Here is a 15,881-nt window from a genome sequence, read left to right as displayed (position 1 = left end):
TCCGTCTCCTCAGTTTCACTTGTTATTAACTCAAATGTAGTGATGAGTAGGATTTGTAGTTCCTTTGTGGTGTCACACTAGGTATGCATGCTCCAAAAATTCAAGATGCTTGCTACCTCTGTAGAGATTGCTTCTAAAACTCAAGATACACCTTCCAAAATTATAATTATTTCAGGTCATGAGTTCAAGGTCAATGGGTTATTATCATTGGTCACTGCATTAGACGTCAGGGATCACTGAGTTTCTGGCTGTGCCAGGGTCTCAGCTAAAGTTTCTTGTAGGCTGTCCTTTGCTGAAGATTATTTGAATCCATAGGACATGGCAGCAGAGTGCTTTCATAGCAGACACACAAGTCAGGTTTTATCTGGCATGTCCTAATTACATTTTATTAGTACAAAGAGTGAGTAGAATCCTGGTTTGGAGCTACTGCTGGTCTAAATCTAACTGAATTCCAGAAAAACCACTGGCATAGGGAATGTGATAACTTAGTAGCTGCAGCTCGTCCACCAGTTATGCTGTGACACAGGTACTTTGTGCAAACCTCATATATCATGGCAGCTGTTCCAGTTATAAAATAAAGAAACCTAAAGTCTGGTTATCTATACAGTAAGAGCTCTTTCCCAGCATGCTGGTAGCAAAGGGCCTTAAAAAGTGTATCTTGGATACTCTGGTATTCCCTGTCTAGTGCCAGACAGGTGGAACAGGATTCACATCTGTGAGAGGGTGGCTCCTGGGCATTTTCTGGTGTGTTTATGCTGTATCCCCTGATTTTCCTGTTCAGTAGAGATGAATGGAAAGATGGCAGAAGATAAGTCTGAGGACACAGACTGCGATGGGTCATCTTTACCTGAAGATTTTTCAGAGGTAGGATGGCAAGAAGATGGCATGTGCTCTTTTAATTTCTTTCCTTATTGGGATAGAACTGGTGGAAATAACCTTACATGTCCTTTAAATAAGAACATCACTGTAGGTAGTAGTTTTAAATGGTATATAAACATTGATTTTTAAATAGCATATTATTGTCATAAATTATCTGTATAAGAGAACAGAGCATATAGTTATTTTACACATCATATGAAGTCCATCAGCTTTTTTTTCAGAAAGGGTGGTAATAAACTACCTTGTTAATGCTCCTTCAGCTTTTTAATCTAAAATATTTCAGTGATTCCTGCTCAAAGAAGGGAAGCAGTCACAGTGAAAATGAATGTTGTGTAGATTTTACTGTCCAAAATGTGGATTTGAAATTTCTTCTCCTGCTGCATTTTGGTGGGATAAGTTCATTGGCTTGAATAACTTCTATATGTGATTTGCTCTATGTTATTGTGTGTCCCTTTTTACGTCTGTCACTGGATGCCTGGGTCTTGTCTCTTGTTTCAAATCAGCAGAACTCTGTCTCTTCAGCACATCCTGGCTCTTGCAGCTTTCTGTCCAGTTAATAGAGCTGAAAATCAAATCAGGAATCTGGCTCTGTGTCAATTACACTAGGGAGAGCCACAAGTAAAATCGTCGCAGTGTGGAAAATTAAGTCAACCTAAAAAGTATAAATTTTTTGGTAGAGTTTTTCTTGGAAGAAGGATGGAAATGCCTTCCTCTGTGCTGAGTCTTCCTGGTGTGCTGAGGAAGGTGTGAATAGAGTGTGTGTCAGAGGTAGTGCCTTGTTATGTTACATATCCTCAGTACAGGAACTGTGGCTTCACAGTTCTGAGGCAGAAGTTTTCACTATCAGGCTTACCTCAAAGGGTTTCTAAGTATTAAAAACAAAAAAAAAGCCAACTGAGGAAAGCTTAGGTGACTCTACTGCTGCTGTGACTCATTTTAGTATAGCTTTTTGGCCTTGTTACAGTAGAGTATCTTTCCAAGTGCTCAGTGTTCTTGTCCTCTGTTATTTTGGGTTAATGAGATGTCTAAAAGAGGAAAGTCTTCCATTATGTGCTGCTTTGAACTTAGCACCCTTCAGAAATAGTCCTTGTAATTGTTAATTGTTTAAAATTTGCAGTATGTTGCAACTATGTGTTTTAATGTGTTTTGAAATACTTCTTCTAGCCAACACATGTAAATGGTTGTGAAGACTATTGTGAAGTAAAAGCTGTGCCAGAAAGGTAAGAATTCTTTTCTAGTTGAGTGCAACTCTTTCTAGTGTTGCTTGAAAGCAAACCTGTAAAGTCTGGAAGTCTGAAGTATATGCTGGAATGAGGGAAAATCAACAAAAATAACCCAAGAAACCACTGCCAAAACCAAATAAAATATCTGTGCAATGTCTTGTTGAATTTCTCTTTGTCTATTCCTTACTTTAAAAGTTGTAATTTGCCTGAATACTAATCAGCTTTATGTGATTTATTTGTTCCTTTGATACATGGTTGTAGCAAGTAACTGGACTGTGTTCAGATGTCTCCAAATAATAATTTGCATTGTGCTAACAACTTGGTACTTGGATGTGAAAAAAACATTCAAACAATGCTGTTTTTAGCTCAAATCATTACAAGCTTCATTAGTGTTGCATCTTCTGGTTTTAAACCACTGCAGCTCTAGTGTAGGGTTCCTCTGCTCCATCAGCTCCCATTTGGATGCCTGGGGCTTACTATTTTTTCCATGGAGCACAAAGCATATGCCTGACCAAGTTGCTAGCTAGATGTCCCTTTGAGCCGCTTTGAACTTTGGATATTCTCAAGGTGGTTTCTCTTAGTGAAATAATTTTTAATAATAAATTTTAGTTTAAGTGAAATGTCACTGAAAATATATATGAGTTTATGTTGTTAAGCTTGTGGGAAATTTGGGGTTTTGATTTGGCACAAGCAGTGACATTATGAACTAAAATACTTAATACATTCAACAGTATCTTCAACAAAGCTAGAAAACTTGCAATTGAAAATAGATACTCAAGTGTAGTGAATTGTATCAATGGTACAAATCTGCTATTGGATGCTATTTAATTGCTTAGCCTTTGGAAAATAATTGCATGGTAGTTATTACTGGATTTGTATATTTGTGGCTCTTTTCCCAATGTTCCCTTTTTCAGATCCCCTTTGGGGATGTAAAAAAGAAAAAAAGGGGGGGCAAAAAAATAAAAAAGTTAGGTTTTTGAGATCACTGGGGGTCCAGTCCAGAAATAATTGTAGCCATAAATTACTTTCTGGTGGGGTGTTTTTTTTTAACTAGGGTGCAAGTGTGTTCGTTCTAGGTGTTCTTTCTTACTTCCATACCTTGTCCTCTTATAGATCCCCTCCACAGCCTTCCTTGAGCCAGGGAGATGAGGAAATCACGTGGGGAAGCGATGAACTGCCGATTGAATCAGTCAGCCAGGAGCGTGTAAATAAAGGCAAGGACATTTAACATCAACAGTGGAAAACTTCAGAATCATATTGAATAGACAGAAGTGAATTTTGAGAAGTCCTGGATATGTCTTGAGGGTGTCATGGCAGGTACAAGGAGGAATCTAACAGCTCAGCAGTGCACTGGGAAGGATCTCTACATCTTTGTGTCATAAGTGTATGAGAGCTAATAGGAACAAGTATTGGCAACATCGTGTCTGTAGTTGTAGAAGAGCTGGGACCAGCTGAAATGTTTCCTTCCTCTGTATCTGTCTCACAAAAGCTGTAGCAATAAATATATGTTTGACTGTGATTAGGTTGATATATTGTGTGCTTTACATACCAGCTACCCCATGCTCAGATTAGGCACTACTTGTATCTTGACTGTCATTCTTCCAGTGCTGCTCAATGGGGCAGAGTGGAACTGTGCATGTTGATATGTTTGGCAGAATTTAGTCTTCACTTTTTTGAGATAGCATTAGAAATGTCAGTTCCTGAAGTTCATATTACAGCAGTCCTTTGCATTCATTAAAAGAAAAAAGGATAATCTATGTGATACTTCAGACTAAGTCAGTAGATTTAAGACACTTCTAATTGCAATACCAGAGAGATTCTTGGTTTATGAATTCTGTTGTGCTTCAGAAAAACACTGAAGGCCTGATGGGTAGGCAAGCTGTATTGGAAAAAAAATGTCCTTCCAAGTGATAATTGTAAGATATGCTGTTTACATGTTGGGTATTAGTGCTAAAAACAAGTCACAGGCTGTAATGAGGAGAGTTCTGAATTCATCCCTCTGTGTGTCCACCCATTTTTGTAGGTAATTGTGTGAAGAACTTACATTTTAAATGTACTTGATGTTAGTTTCAATGTATTTATTGGAAGTTCAGGACAATACTCCCTTTAGTTACTGGCTTCATCAGAGCTGATTTTGTCTTACTGGTTTTGCTAGTTAATTTGGTTTTGCCTGTCAAACTGAGGAGAGCTGTGTGTTCTCTCTGGTGTGTAGGAGCAAGAGAAAACAGGTAGTGTAGTGGTGAACAGCAACATGCAAATCCAACTGTGAGCTACAGTTTATGTTTCCCTGGTTTTAGCTCTTTATTTATATTTATATCTTTTGCTAGATTTCCCCCTAGTGAGAGATGAAGAGATCTCTGCACTGCCTGCTGTGAATGTGCTCCCTGGAGGCAAATATTCAGGAGCCAAATTGAAGGCAGCGATTAGGATGTTGCGTGGATTGCTGGAACAGGGAGTCCCTTCTAAAGAGATTGAAGTGAGTAACTATTTGTCCTTTAAAGTCCTTTTTCCCAGTATGAAACAAAAATAGAATGGCTGGATCATCACTGCCTGCAATACCACAGCTCTTTAATTGGAAGCTCAAAAGAAGTGAAAAAAACACCAAAGACTTTGCTCCCTTCTCCCACAAGCTGCTGAGAGATGAGATCAGTTTGAATTCAGTTCATAAGTACTTTTACATCATTCTTGCTTCTGGTAAATTACCAATTGAATATGATGTAAACAGGCATAGACAAAGATTGTGAAATCCAGCTGCTGAATGTGAAATGTGTCTTTTCAAAGTCTTAAGTCAGCCATGTTACATGATCTCTTTTTTGAGAGAATGAGATGAAATATTTACTGATAGTATGTAGGGTTTGGTTTGGGGTTCTTTTTTCATTTCATTTCTTGTTCATTTCATTTTCTTGGCTGTATAAAAGATTCCTTCCTGTGACCACATTATTTTGCATATCCATATTAGGATTTGATTTGTAATTATTCTGTTTGTTAATGACTTGATAACATAACCACTCTTACTCTAATTACCAATGAGTGCTTTCCTAATGCACAGGTAATTTCTTCTTTACAGAACCTTCAGGAGTTAAAACCTCTGGATCAATGTTTGATTGGACAAGCAAAGGAGAACAGGAGAAAGAACAGATATAAAAACATACTTCCTTGTAAGTCCTAACTCATTTGAAATTCACAGTTGATATTCTGTCACCATTTGTATGGTCAGATAGATTGGATCAGAGGTGGGATGGTTTGATCCCTAATCCTAGTAAGGATGAAAATAAAGCAAGCATTTATAAAGCAGGTTAAGATCAGAGAGCCATATACTACTGTACTGTGGTAGGTAGACATGGATGTTCACAGACTTTCAGTTGTTTCAGCAGATCCTGTGTCTTAAATGATGTATACAAGTGGAGCCAGACAAGTTTTTTTCAGCTTTACCCATGCAGAATTAGGAAAACAAACGTGTACTGTTGTCAGTAAATTTCCTGCCATAAAATTCTGCTTGTTAGGTGTTGAGAAGTAAGAACTGACAGAGGTTAGCTCTATGTGAAAAAAACTCAACCTCTGTTTTTCAGAGTTCCTACAATTCAAATCGCTTATCCCACCTGTCTGCTGATTTATATTTCTCCTGCAGACATACTTTCCTTTATTGAAAGTACTGATTAGTGCCCTAAATTAAGTATTTAAGTGATTTATTTCTTTTAAAGCAAGCTGTGGAAGTATCTATGGAGATAAGTGCAGTGTGTACAGTTCAACACTGTATTTCATGAATGTCACACCTATTGCTGATGATGTGCACACCTAACATGAGGTCTCTCTGTTGTGTGGGGATGACAGATGACACCACCAGAGTCCCCCTCGGGGTTGAAGGTGGATACATCAATGCCAGCTTCATTCGCATGCCCGTGGGGAATGAGGAGTTTGTTTACATTGCATGCCAAGGACCTCTTCCGACTACTGTAGCAGATTTCTGGCAAATGGTTTGGGAACAAAACTGTACTGTGATTGCCATGATGACTCAGGAGGTCGAGGGAGAAAAGATAAAGTGTCAGCGTTACTGGCCAGATGTGCTCAATAAAACCACCATGATCAATGACAGACTACGCCTTGCTCTTGTGAGACTTCAGCAGCTGAAGGGCTTCATCATCAGAGTGCTGGAGCTCCAAGAGATTCAGGTGAGTGAATCTAATTCTGCATGCTTAGAGTTTTTTTCTGAGTGCAGCCATATTTATCCTTATACTTCTGGCTTGACTGCTTTCACTTGCATTACATCAAGAGGCAACCCAGAGCTTCTCCTCTTTGCCCAGTGATCATTACTGGGCAGTTGTTTCTCATTGCAGCTTGTGCTGCTCTGTGACTTTTATAGGAGAGAGCATTTGAGTCAGGCTGTGATTACATTACATTAATGAGATTCTACATTCTGGCTCGCATTGGCCACAGAAACATATGTAGGGATATGAAATTCACTAATAATTCAGCCTGGCTGGTTGACTCCTCTGTGTGATCAGCTCAGTCTGCACAGTGAGCCTTACACTTTTAAATTACTTACTAGTTATTTCCAGTTTAGCCCTTGTTGTATTGAATTACAGAGCACCTTCACTGGGCAAATCCCTCTGTTCTGAGACTTTCCTTTGGGAACTCAATTTCCTTCTTTTTATTCTTGCCACATGCCAAACAGTGGTGCTGTTTTTGACCCTCAGACAGGTGAAGTGAGGCACATTTCCCACCTGAACTTCATTGCCTGGCCTGACCACGACACCCCCTCCCAGCCAGATGATCTGCTCACCTTCATCTCCTACATGCGGCACGTCCACAAGTCGGGGCCCATCATCACCCACTGCAGTGCAGGCATTGGCAGGTCGGGCACCCTCATCTGCATAGATGTGGTCCTGGGGCTGATCAGCAGAGACCTCGAGGTCAGTATCCAGGGGATGTGCTTCTCACCTGCTGGAATTGTGTTCCACTGAATCCGTGAAAACTTTTAGAGCATGCTGTTGGCAATACCATGTTTCTTTGCTGGTGGTCCCAGGTGGGGAGAGCTCTAATATTCAGTGGTTTAGCTCAGAGAACCTCAGCAACCAGGTGCCACTTGAAGTATGTTTCAAGGACATGTTCTACCATAGTGGACTTCTGGCACATGTCATGGGAAAAGTGGTGTTGCCATGATGGGTTTGGCAATTGGTGGAAGGGGTGTGTAAATTAACTTTTCCAGCACAACCAGGGATATGATTCCTAGGGTGATCCACAGGAGGGTGCTAGCTTCCTTATGTTTGTCCTCCAGCAGCCCCAGGTAGCAAATCTTCCAGTGAATTTCTAGAGAGGGGGAGCTGCATCATGCTTGGCTCAGTGGAGCTTCTAAGCACCCTCTGAATATCTAGGACTCTATAGACCTATATAAATATATAATAAAAGGTGTTTTGTTAGGTTGGACCAAGGGGCTCTTTTCTGCTTGCTTAGCTCCCAGTAAGAGTAAGCAAGAGGGCCTGTGTACAGAAAGAAAACAAGAGAAGGGGGAGTGTGATGTAGGGCCACATCCAGATTGCCCAGAGACATGCTGGTTACCTACCAGACAAACATAGGCTATAGTGAATTATTTGTTTCACTACTAATGTAGCTAGTTCTATTCCCTGTTTTGATGCTGGGGATGCTTCTTTGTTCTGCATATCTGTCTTTTTTGAATTTTTAACTTGCTGTTTGTTTTGGTAGTTTGACATCTCGGACCTGGTGCGCACGATGCGTCTGCAGAGACACGGAATGGTTCAGACAGAGGTGAGTCTGGATCCCCAGGCATTCACTGAACCATCTGAAGTGCCAGAGAACTTCATGATGCACAACACCAATTGTCTTTGTGCACTGTAATGTGACATTAGTGTCACAAGAATTAAATCAAATTAGTTGCAGGATGTATTTAACATTTATAAACACAAGCCATTTTTAACATACTGCGTTGTTTTGATCTGTGTTTAAAAAAAACCTGTGAGTTTTCATCTTCAAAAGCATGATTTTGTAGAGGAGATCAGGTAAGCTTTTTTGGTTTAAAGTTGCATTACAAACTGAAGAGAAGGCCTAACTAGCTGCTGTGAATAACTGATACTATCAAAGATGTCTTGAGATCTCCTTTGGGAAGATATTCAGCCAGAGGTTCAATCTTTTAGGAGTAATCTGGATCTAGAGCTAATTAACTTCAGAGATGGTCATGACAAGGTCTTGTTAAAATCTGCACTTTTTCTTTGAATGGGGAAGAATTGTGAATTCATAGTAAAAAAATAAACATTAAATCAAACCAGTAAACTATTAGCCCCATCCCCACCTCACACCCCAAAACATGTATCAGCCCCCACACCTCTATCACTGAGATTAAGGTAAGAGGTTCCACTGTCCTCTGAGTTCTGTATTAGTTGGCATTGATGCAAGTCTTTGACATTCATTTGCTGTCTTCATTTCTACTTACCTAAAGTGCCTAGTCTCCTTTAGGTATGATTTTGGTGTGAAAGAAGGATAAATGTCCCATATGAAATATATCTTTAGTGACAGAGGAGTGCCTGTATTTGCTTTAAGTTTAGGTTGTGTATTTTTCCACTGTGGCCTTTTTGTTTGTTAGGGGTCTTTTGTTGTTAGGGGTCTTTTGTTTTCATTGGGATTTGATGGTGGTGGTGGTTTTATTGCTTAATAGTATAATTAGTATTGAAAGGGCTATGCAACTGTGAAGTGCAAGTGAGAGCACTTAGGTGGTGCAGGCATTTTTCACATGTTCTGTAATTTCCTTTTCCTTACAGGATCAGTACATTTTCTGCTATCAAGTTGTCCTTTATGTCCTGAACCGTCTCCAGCACGAAGAACAACAGAGAGACAAATAAAATACTGAACCAGAAGTTGCATTTAAAATAAGGAAGCAAGGAGGTTGAGAGACTCTGGAGCATTTTATTTGTCCTGCCAATAGTTTTCTAATCCCTTTCTTCAGTTGCTGTCCAGTGTCTTTTCTATAAAGTCTCTCCATCATTCCAAATAAGGTATATATAATTCTGAGGAAAAGGGATAGCTCATACAATACCACTATTGTCTTCAGCCCCATGGATGCACATGTGAGATTTTTGTATAACAATATTTAATAAAACTGCATTTTTTTGCAGCTTCCTTAATATGTCATAAAATACAGAAATAAAAATATTTTAATTTAAAAAGAAAAGTAAAGAAGAAAAAAGTAATCCTGTACTACTTCCTGCAATTCTGCAACTGTTTTGGGGTACTTGTTTCTTACAGGGTGGGGAAGAGGGAGGGATGAGGCAGTATTTTTATCCTGGCAAACTTTATTACAAAGACATTTTACTAGTCTCTTTTGAAAGCTTGTTCATGGCACAGAATTTTTGCCCTTCTAGTACAATTGCAGTTATTTTATAGAGGGTATCTTGAAATCAGCATTTAAGCTTTAAGAGATACCTGTTAGCATAAGGACAGTAGTGAATGTTAACTGTATCACAGTTAATAATGTTTACTTCATAGAATTTCATGTATATATTTATATACTTTTACACAAAAAAGCTGAATTATTGGGTGTCTAACCTTATAATTGATTAGGCATCTCTACTCTGTAAATAAAAATATACCTAATGTACACTGATTACAGTGGGTCTGGGTATTTTTGTGTCTATGTGACTGATTTTACTTGGCCTCCCACAGCATAATTCCTTGTGGTTGCTGCCCTTATGACATAAGGGCTGTCGACATTTTAAGTTTTCAGTGTCCTTCTGTTCTTCAGTATCTGTTTGGAAAATCTGGCAGAACTGTGGGCTCCTTTCTGGAGAGTTTCTTTTCACTATGGTAAAAAGAAGGGTTTCTTTTCCCTGCCTCCTTGTTTTTCAGCACATCTGGACATTGAGACCATATCAGTTTTTTGGGGGGTGTGTTTGCCCTGCTGCAGCAATGTTCTGACAACAATGTGAGCTACTCTGCTCTCTGACTAGGCAACCAGGCTTGAGGTTGGAGTGACAATATCAGATTCTAAGTAGCTCAGTGGTTTAGTGCTACTGTAAACAGTCATAACTGTTCTGATAGAAAATTTTAATTTTAAGCTCTATGGGAGCCTTGGATGGTGAATAAATACCATCAGCCTTAAGTGGCCATTCGAGGGCTTGGGCAATATTCCTGTCCCAGCAATCCTTGCCAGAACTGAAGCTTTTGTTCTGCCAGGACTGGTGTAAAAGTGCTAATTTAACAGCATTCTGCATTGAAGTGGTGGAAGTAAGTTCAGAGGCTGGTTATTATTCAAGGTTCTGACTCTTCAAAATAGTAGGCCAAAGTATTCCAGTGTCCCAAAACTGAGGCAATCACTGTCTTGCTATATAGTATGACTTTAAAAAGAGCCTTTTTCACTTGTCAGTAATACTGTGTATTTTATTCCCTCCAGCATAACAGCAAAATCATGCATTTTTCAGAACAGCATAATTTGAGGAAGGAAAATTAATTCTGTGTAGATAGAAGCAGAGGCAAATTGATTAGCCATGTTGGCAGTATACCTATATGAAGGAGCTATAAATTGAAGACAGAAGATTTTCAGGACAGCAGTTGTATACAGGCAAAGTAAGTAAACACAGCTAGTTAATACATTGCTGCTGCTTTAACAGAAAGAGTGAGTTCAGAGGGTTTGGGCATATCTGGGTTTTAAAAACAAAAAAATGTGTTATGGTAAACAGACAGTATGGTTAAGGCAGTTAAATTCTTCTTTTAAATGTTTTCAGGTACATGCCAAACAATGTAGAAACAGGAATAGATTTTGAATAACGTGCTGCATGGAGCCAAGTACAGCACAAACAGATTGCATTAGATTACAGTTTATGGGAAACACAAATCAGGAAAAGGTTCCAAATTTTGCTGCTTGTCCAACAGATACGATGATGATCTGTGGTATGATGTGTTATACCAAATTTCATTTTCATGGTGGACACACAAAAAAGCAGAGGATAACTAACTTGACTTAACCTCCCCTTCCTCAGAAAAAGGACAAATACACACACATACACAAAAAAAAAAAAAGAGATAAGCACAAAAGAAAAAGGAAACACATGCACACACACAAAGCATTCAGGTGTTTCCGAGAAATCATGCATGTATGGTGAAAGGTGGCATTGGCCTCTTTTGTGAAGTTCTCTAATTTCTTTGGGTTTTTGTCTCAATGTTAAGGAATAGAATATTGAATAAAGATTGAATACTCTATAGTCTGACGCTGAGGACACTGGAAGGTTGTCTGTTTTCTGGTATGCAGGTGGAACTTCCCCTCTGTGACCCCTGATGTGGTCAGCTTGGTTCAAACAGACCCCACAGCTCAAGACTCACTACAAAAAAATGGATGTGCTTATGCAGTGGGATGGCTTAAACTTGGTTTCTGTGGAAAATCTGGCTGGAAATCTGCACCAATGCTCATCTTTTTCTTCAAAGGACTAGATTACTTAAAGTCTTTGTGCCCCCTTTTTAGAAATGAGAAGCCTAGTTTCTTGAAAGGAAAATTGCTGTGTGCTTTCTTACTATGCTGACTGCATGATTTCCAGCCTATATTTGAGAGGCTTTTTTTTTTTTAAGAATTGGGATGTCTTGCTGAATAAGCATCCAGGACATGCTCCAGCTGAAAGGGGTTTTCCTTTATATAGGATTTTTAGCCGGAAGTTTACCAGACTAGGGAAAAAAACTGATATATAATCCATTATAGTTCTAATTAAAGAACTGATGCTGTTGTTAACCCAAGAGAGAAAGGATCTTTTTGTTTTTCCAGCCAGAATTAGCTGACAGAAGCACAAACACTTTGCCACATAAGCAGCCCTGTGCCATTAGTAGTTTATCATATCTTTGTTTTCCTTGCTGGTCTTAGCCTGCAAGAGAAGGGCAACAAAGGAAGAATTTCAGCTGCTCCTTGGAAACTGTTTTGAGGGTTTGTTTCTGTTGTTACTTGAATGCTATTGAGCAGCCTCTTTCCTTACAACTGAAGTCCTTCTAAAACTACCTGTGTGGGGGGAAAAAAGAACCATCATCTGGATGGAAGTCTGAATTTGTAACAACCACTGATAGACAAGACATTACTTGGGGCAAACATCGAGTGCTTGTGAATATTGGTACAGCTGAAGTGGAGAAAGAATCTGTCCTGTGCTGCCTTCTCAGTGCAGCTGACTTCAGAGGTAAATTCAGGGAAATGTTACTCAGCATTTAAGCAGCTTCAAGAGGGCAGCATAACAAGGGCTCTGAATATTAAGAGTGTTCATTCTCCAAATATTCATTCAGAGAATAACATTCTCCTGGCTGGGCAAAGTAGCAAATAAATGAATGAATGAGCCAGCAGAGAAGAAAAGGCCAACTCAACGCTGGGAAAGAAAATGCTGACAAAAAGTGGCTGATACAAATAAATGCTTTATTGGATATACTGAAAAGACAATGAAGAACAGACTTACACATACATGATAATAAGCTCCCATGGTAGATGGCTCTGAATAGTGTTTGCTGCAAACTGGAGCACAGCCACTGGGTTGGAATTCGAGGTAAACTAAACTTCTGGATTCCGTCTTTTGGAAAATCCCTTCTGGAGGAAAGTCCCATTCAATTTCAAGTGACCTGTCCAGTGAGTGGAGCGTTGACTGATGAAGGTGTTATGTTTGACAATGATGAATCTATCACAACTTCTGGGCATTGGATAATTGGTGGAGTGGGACGCCTCACACCAGCCTCTCCTGTGAGAGAGCGAGGATGAAAATGACCATTTGTGTCTGAAATTTTGGCCTATACACATCTCTTGCAGATACACATATTGGTCCACCCAGTTCATGTCAGCTTCTGATAAAATTGATAATAACCATCATGGAAAGTCTTGTATTGCTGTGGACATGATAACAGAATTTCCACTGCTGCTTTGGGTAAACAAACAAACAAAAAGGCAGAACACCACATCCTGTGGCTGACATTCAGACCTCAATCTGAACATCACTTCTTGGGCTTAATTCCTAGTGTTTTGTGTTGGCCAGCCCAGTGGGCTCTGCAGGGAACTTTGCTTCTTAATGAGATGTTAGGAAAAGGGCGATTGGTTTTGTTTTAATGAGGTGCTGGAAAGATCTTGCTGGCTATGAGAACGTGACTTGAAGGATAAATCATTGGACTGGGAGCAGATTTAATTGCTAATTTGCTCAAGTGGGTTCTAGGAAATTAATTTCATCTTCCTTGTTGTACTCCGATGACCTCCATAGTCAAAAATTTTCTCAGGTAGGGCTCTGACTGTAACTTCAGTACAATAGCCAGATTCCCAAACAAGTTATTGTCTCCAAACAAGTTAACTTGGTCACAGATGCAGCCTGGTATTCAGTAACAAGGAGTTTTGTATGGTCTGTTTTGCCTTCTCAACTCTCTATAAAGCCAGATTGGATATTTCTGCACTGTCCTAAAGAACAGCTACACTAGGATATCCCATTAAAACCCCCTCAAAGTTCCTGTTCTTTCCTTGAAGTCTTGGCAGGGGTGGAACTCAAAGCTTCAGTAAAGGAACTTGATTTTGGTTCCACCTCTAAGATTGCTGAGTTTTCAGGCCAAGTCCACTGAAATTGGAGTGTGCTGAGCATTTGATGTGTAACAATTCTCTGTCTCCTTGAGGTGAGTAAGCCAAATTTGATGTGCTGAGCAAGCCTGCAGTAGCCTTTTGGAAGCTGGACAGGGTTAGAGGATAAAGCAAGAGAGTTCTTGGCTATGCACTGTAAATGGAGTCACTTTCTCCACAGCTCCTTTGGCACTTGTCAAGGAAATAAATTTTCTCTTGTCAAACATTTGTGGGTTTAAAAATACCCTGGATTTGAGTCGTGGGGAGTGCAGCAGAACTTTCCTTGTATTTCCTTGTATCTCCTATGTGTAGCCTACTACTGGATAAAGGTCACAGGGCATAGTCCCCACAGTTGTGGGTTTCCTATGTTCAAATCTGTCTTTAGATTCTGCAGTGTTCAGTACAGTCCTAGTATGTGACAAGGCTTTTTAAAAGTTTGTTCTTAGCAAGGAATAATAATGTCTCAAAGTACAGTGACCTCTGACCTGGTAATTAAAATAATTTGTCTGGGTCAAGTTGATGCATTCAGGAGAAAAATGTTAATTTACACTAAATGAAATTATAAAGTAAGGTCAAGTCTGTTTGTCCCCTCAATGTCTTTAACAGGTTCTGCATACTCTGAAACAGAGGTGACACTGCCTGGCTCCTCCTAAATCTGGCTTTTGGTGTAATGACACAAAGGCAGTGTTCCCAGTTCTGCTATGAAAAGATTATCATGCTGATGCTACAGATAGCAGGAGGGTGAGTGGTTATCAGGAGGCATTTCCTCAATGGTAGTGTTTCTAGAGCACTGCCAGTCTTCCCATCAGCACAATCTGCTCATGTTACCCAGTCCCATAATGGAAATAATTCCCTGAAGCACAGCTACCTGCTTTGCTTTTCTCAGGGATTCATATAACACTAGCAAACAAGGTTAGATTTAGGCAGGAATTATGTGAGCCCTGCAAGGTTGTCCATTCATATGATAATTATTCTGCATTCATCCCCTTTCTGTAACCTGCTTTTTTCATGCACAGCTGCATTTTTTTCCCAGCAGAGTTTAAATTTTGTTTTGTTTGTTTCAAATCCCTGTATGGCTATAAGCATTCAGCAATTCTGTTTGCTGTGATAAGTCCTTACCATGACTGCTTTGTGCTCCCAGCAGCTCAGGCTACTTGTCTTGGGCCTTTTGGTCCCAGGACTTTGGACATAAACTCCTTGTCTAGTGATGTGTAGCCCTGGCATGTTGATGGTTGCTTTAGAAATCAGCATTTTCTCAGCACAGGATTCAACAGAAACATTTGCCTAAGGGATTTATGTGTCCAACACACAGGGTGTACTACTAGGGAGGGCTGCTTTATTTACCTCAAGAACACTTACCTTCTTCACCCCCAAATCACTTTATCTTTTTTCTTTCTCTTTTTATTACTGTCTTGTGAGAGAGACATTATTTACATGTCTCTTGGGTGACCAGTGACTTGATCGTTTATAGCAGATAGGGATAATGCAGTTTTGAGAACTTGTTTTTTGAATATGGACATGGTATCAGAGGCTCCTAGAGATACGATAACCTTCTTTTGCTTGACAAGGTTATGGAACTGAGCAGAAAACAAGTGCAATCAAGGGAAACACCTTGTAATTCAAGACCTCCTGGCTTCCCTTGCACTATTTATTGTGCAGTCTGACTGTGTCATGTTGTCCAGTTGTCTCATTCACTTAATTTGTTGAGATTTGCCAGTGTTTTTGGCCCTAGGTAAGAACACAAATCAGCACCTTACGTGAGAAATTTTTCATATTATATATGTGGAGAGGTAGATGATGCTACATTCCAGTTAGTTTTTGTAAAAATTCACCTTCAAGCTGAAAGGAGCTCAGCATAGAGGTGAATGGAAAGAGGTGAGTTCCACAAAGGGCATTTCAAAATGTTCCCCTTTCTCTGGAACATAAAGTTGCCTCACTCACTGTGTATGAATCAGCTCATCCAGGAGAGGAATCCAAAAAGGAATTGTGCCGAGCAATCATAATTCTATCAAAGTCTTTATGAAGGGTCTAGTCAAAGTGAAATGATTATTTAAAAACATCCTCTGTCTAGCTCTTACCTTGGTCTTTCAAGCAGCTTCTGTGACCCTACACTTGTCCTTGTTGAAGTTCATAGGGTTCATGTTAGCTCAGGTAACCCATAAGACCCACTCTTCCAGCCTGTCCAGCTCTTCCTGCAGGGTAAGTCTCCCTTCTGAAGTGCC

General features: G+C 39.7%; 1 protein-coding gene across 1 annotated transcript in view; it reads left to right on the top strand.

Annotated features, from left to right (window-relative positions):
* PTPN13 (protein tyrosine phosphatase non-receptor type 13) overlaps positions 1 to 9,714 on the top strand; it is a 108,830-nt gene extending 99,116 nt beyond the window's left edge. The window contains exons 40-48 of the mRNA XM_056490408.1: positions 782 to 864; positions 2,044 to 2,099; positions 3,216 to 3,316; positions 4,430 to 4,578; positions 5,170 to 5,260; positions 5,934 to 6,271; positions 6,797 to 7,012; positions 7,803 to 7,865; positions 8,873 to 9,714. Coding sequence (XP_056346383.1) covers positions 782 to 864; positions 2,044 to 2,099; positions 3,216 to 3,316; positions 4,430 to 4,578; positions 5,170 to 5,260; positions 5,934 to 6,271; positions 6,797 to 7,012; positions 7,803 to 7,865; positions 8,873 to 8,953 — 1,178 coding nt within the window. The 3' untranslated portion in view covers positions 8,954 to 9,714. The remainder of the gene's footprint in view (positions 1 to 781; positions 865 to 2,043; positions 2,100 to 3,215; positions 3,317 to 4,429; positions 4,579 to 5,169; positions 5,261 to 5,933; positions 6,272 to 6,796; positions 7,013 to 7,802; positions 7,866 to 8,872) is intronic.
* Positions 9,715 to 15,881: the final 6,167 nt, after the last annotated feature.

This window comes from Oenanthe melanoleuca, chromosome 4, assembly GCF_029582105.1.
Source record: "Oenanthe melanoleuca isolate GR-GAL-2019-014 chromosome 4, OMel1.0, whole genome shotgun sequence".
Lineage (NCBI taxonomy): Eukaryota > Metazoa > Chordata > Aves > Passeriformes > Muscicapidae > Oenanthe > Oenanthe melanoleuca.
Note: the sequence above shows the minus strand (reverse complement) of the source record. Positions and strands in the feature narration are given on the sequence as shown.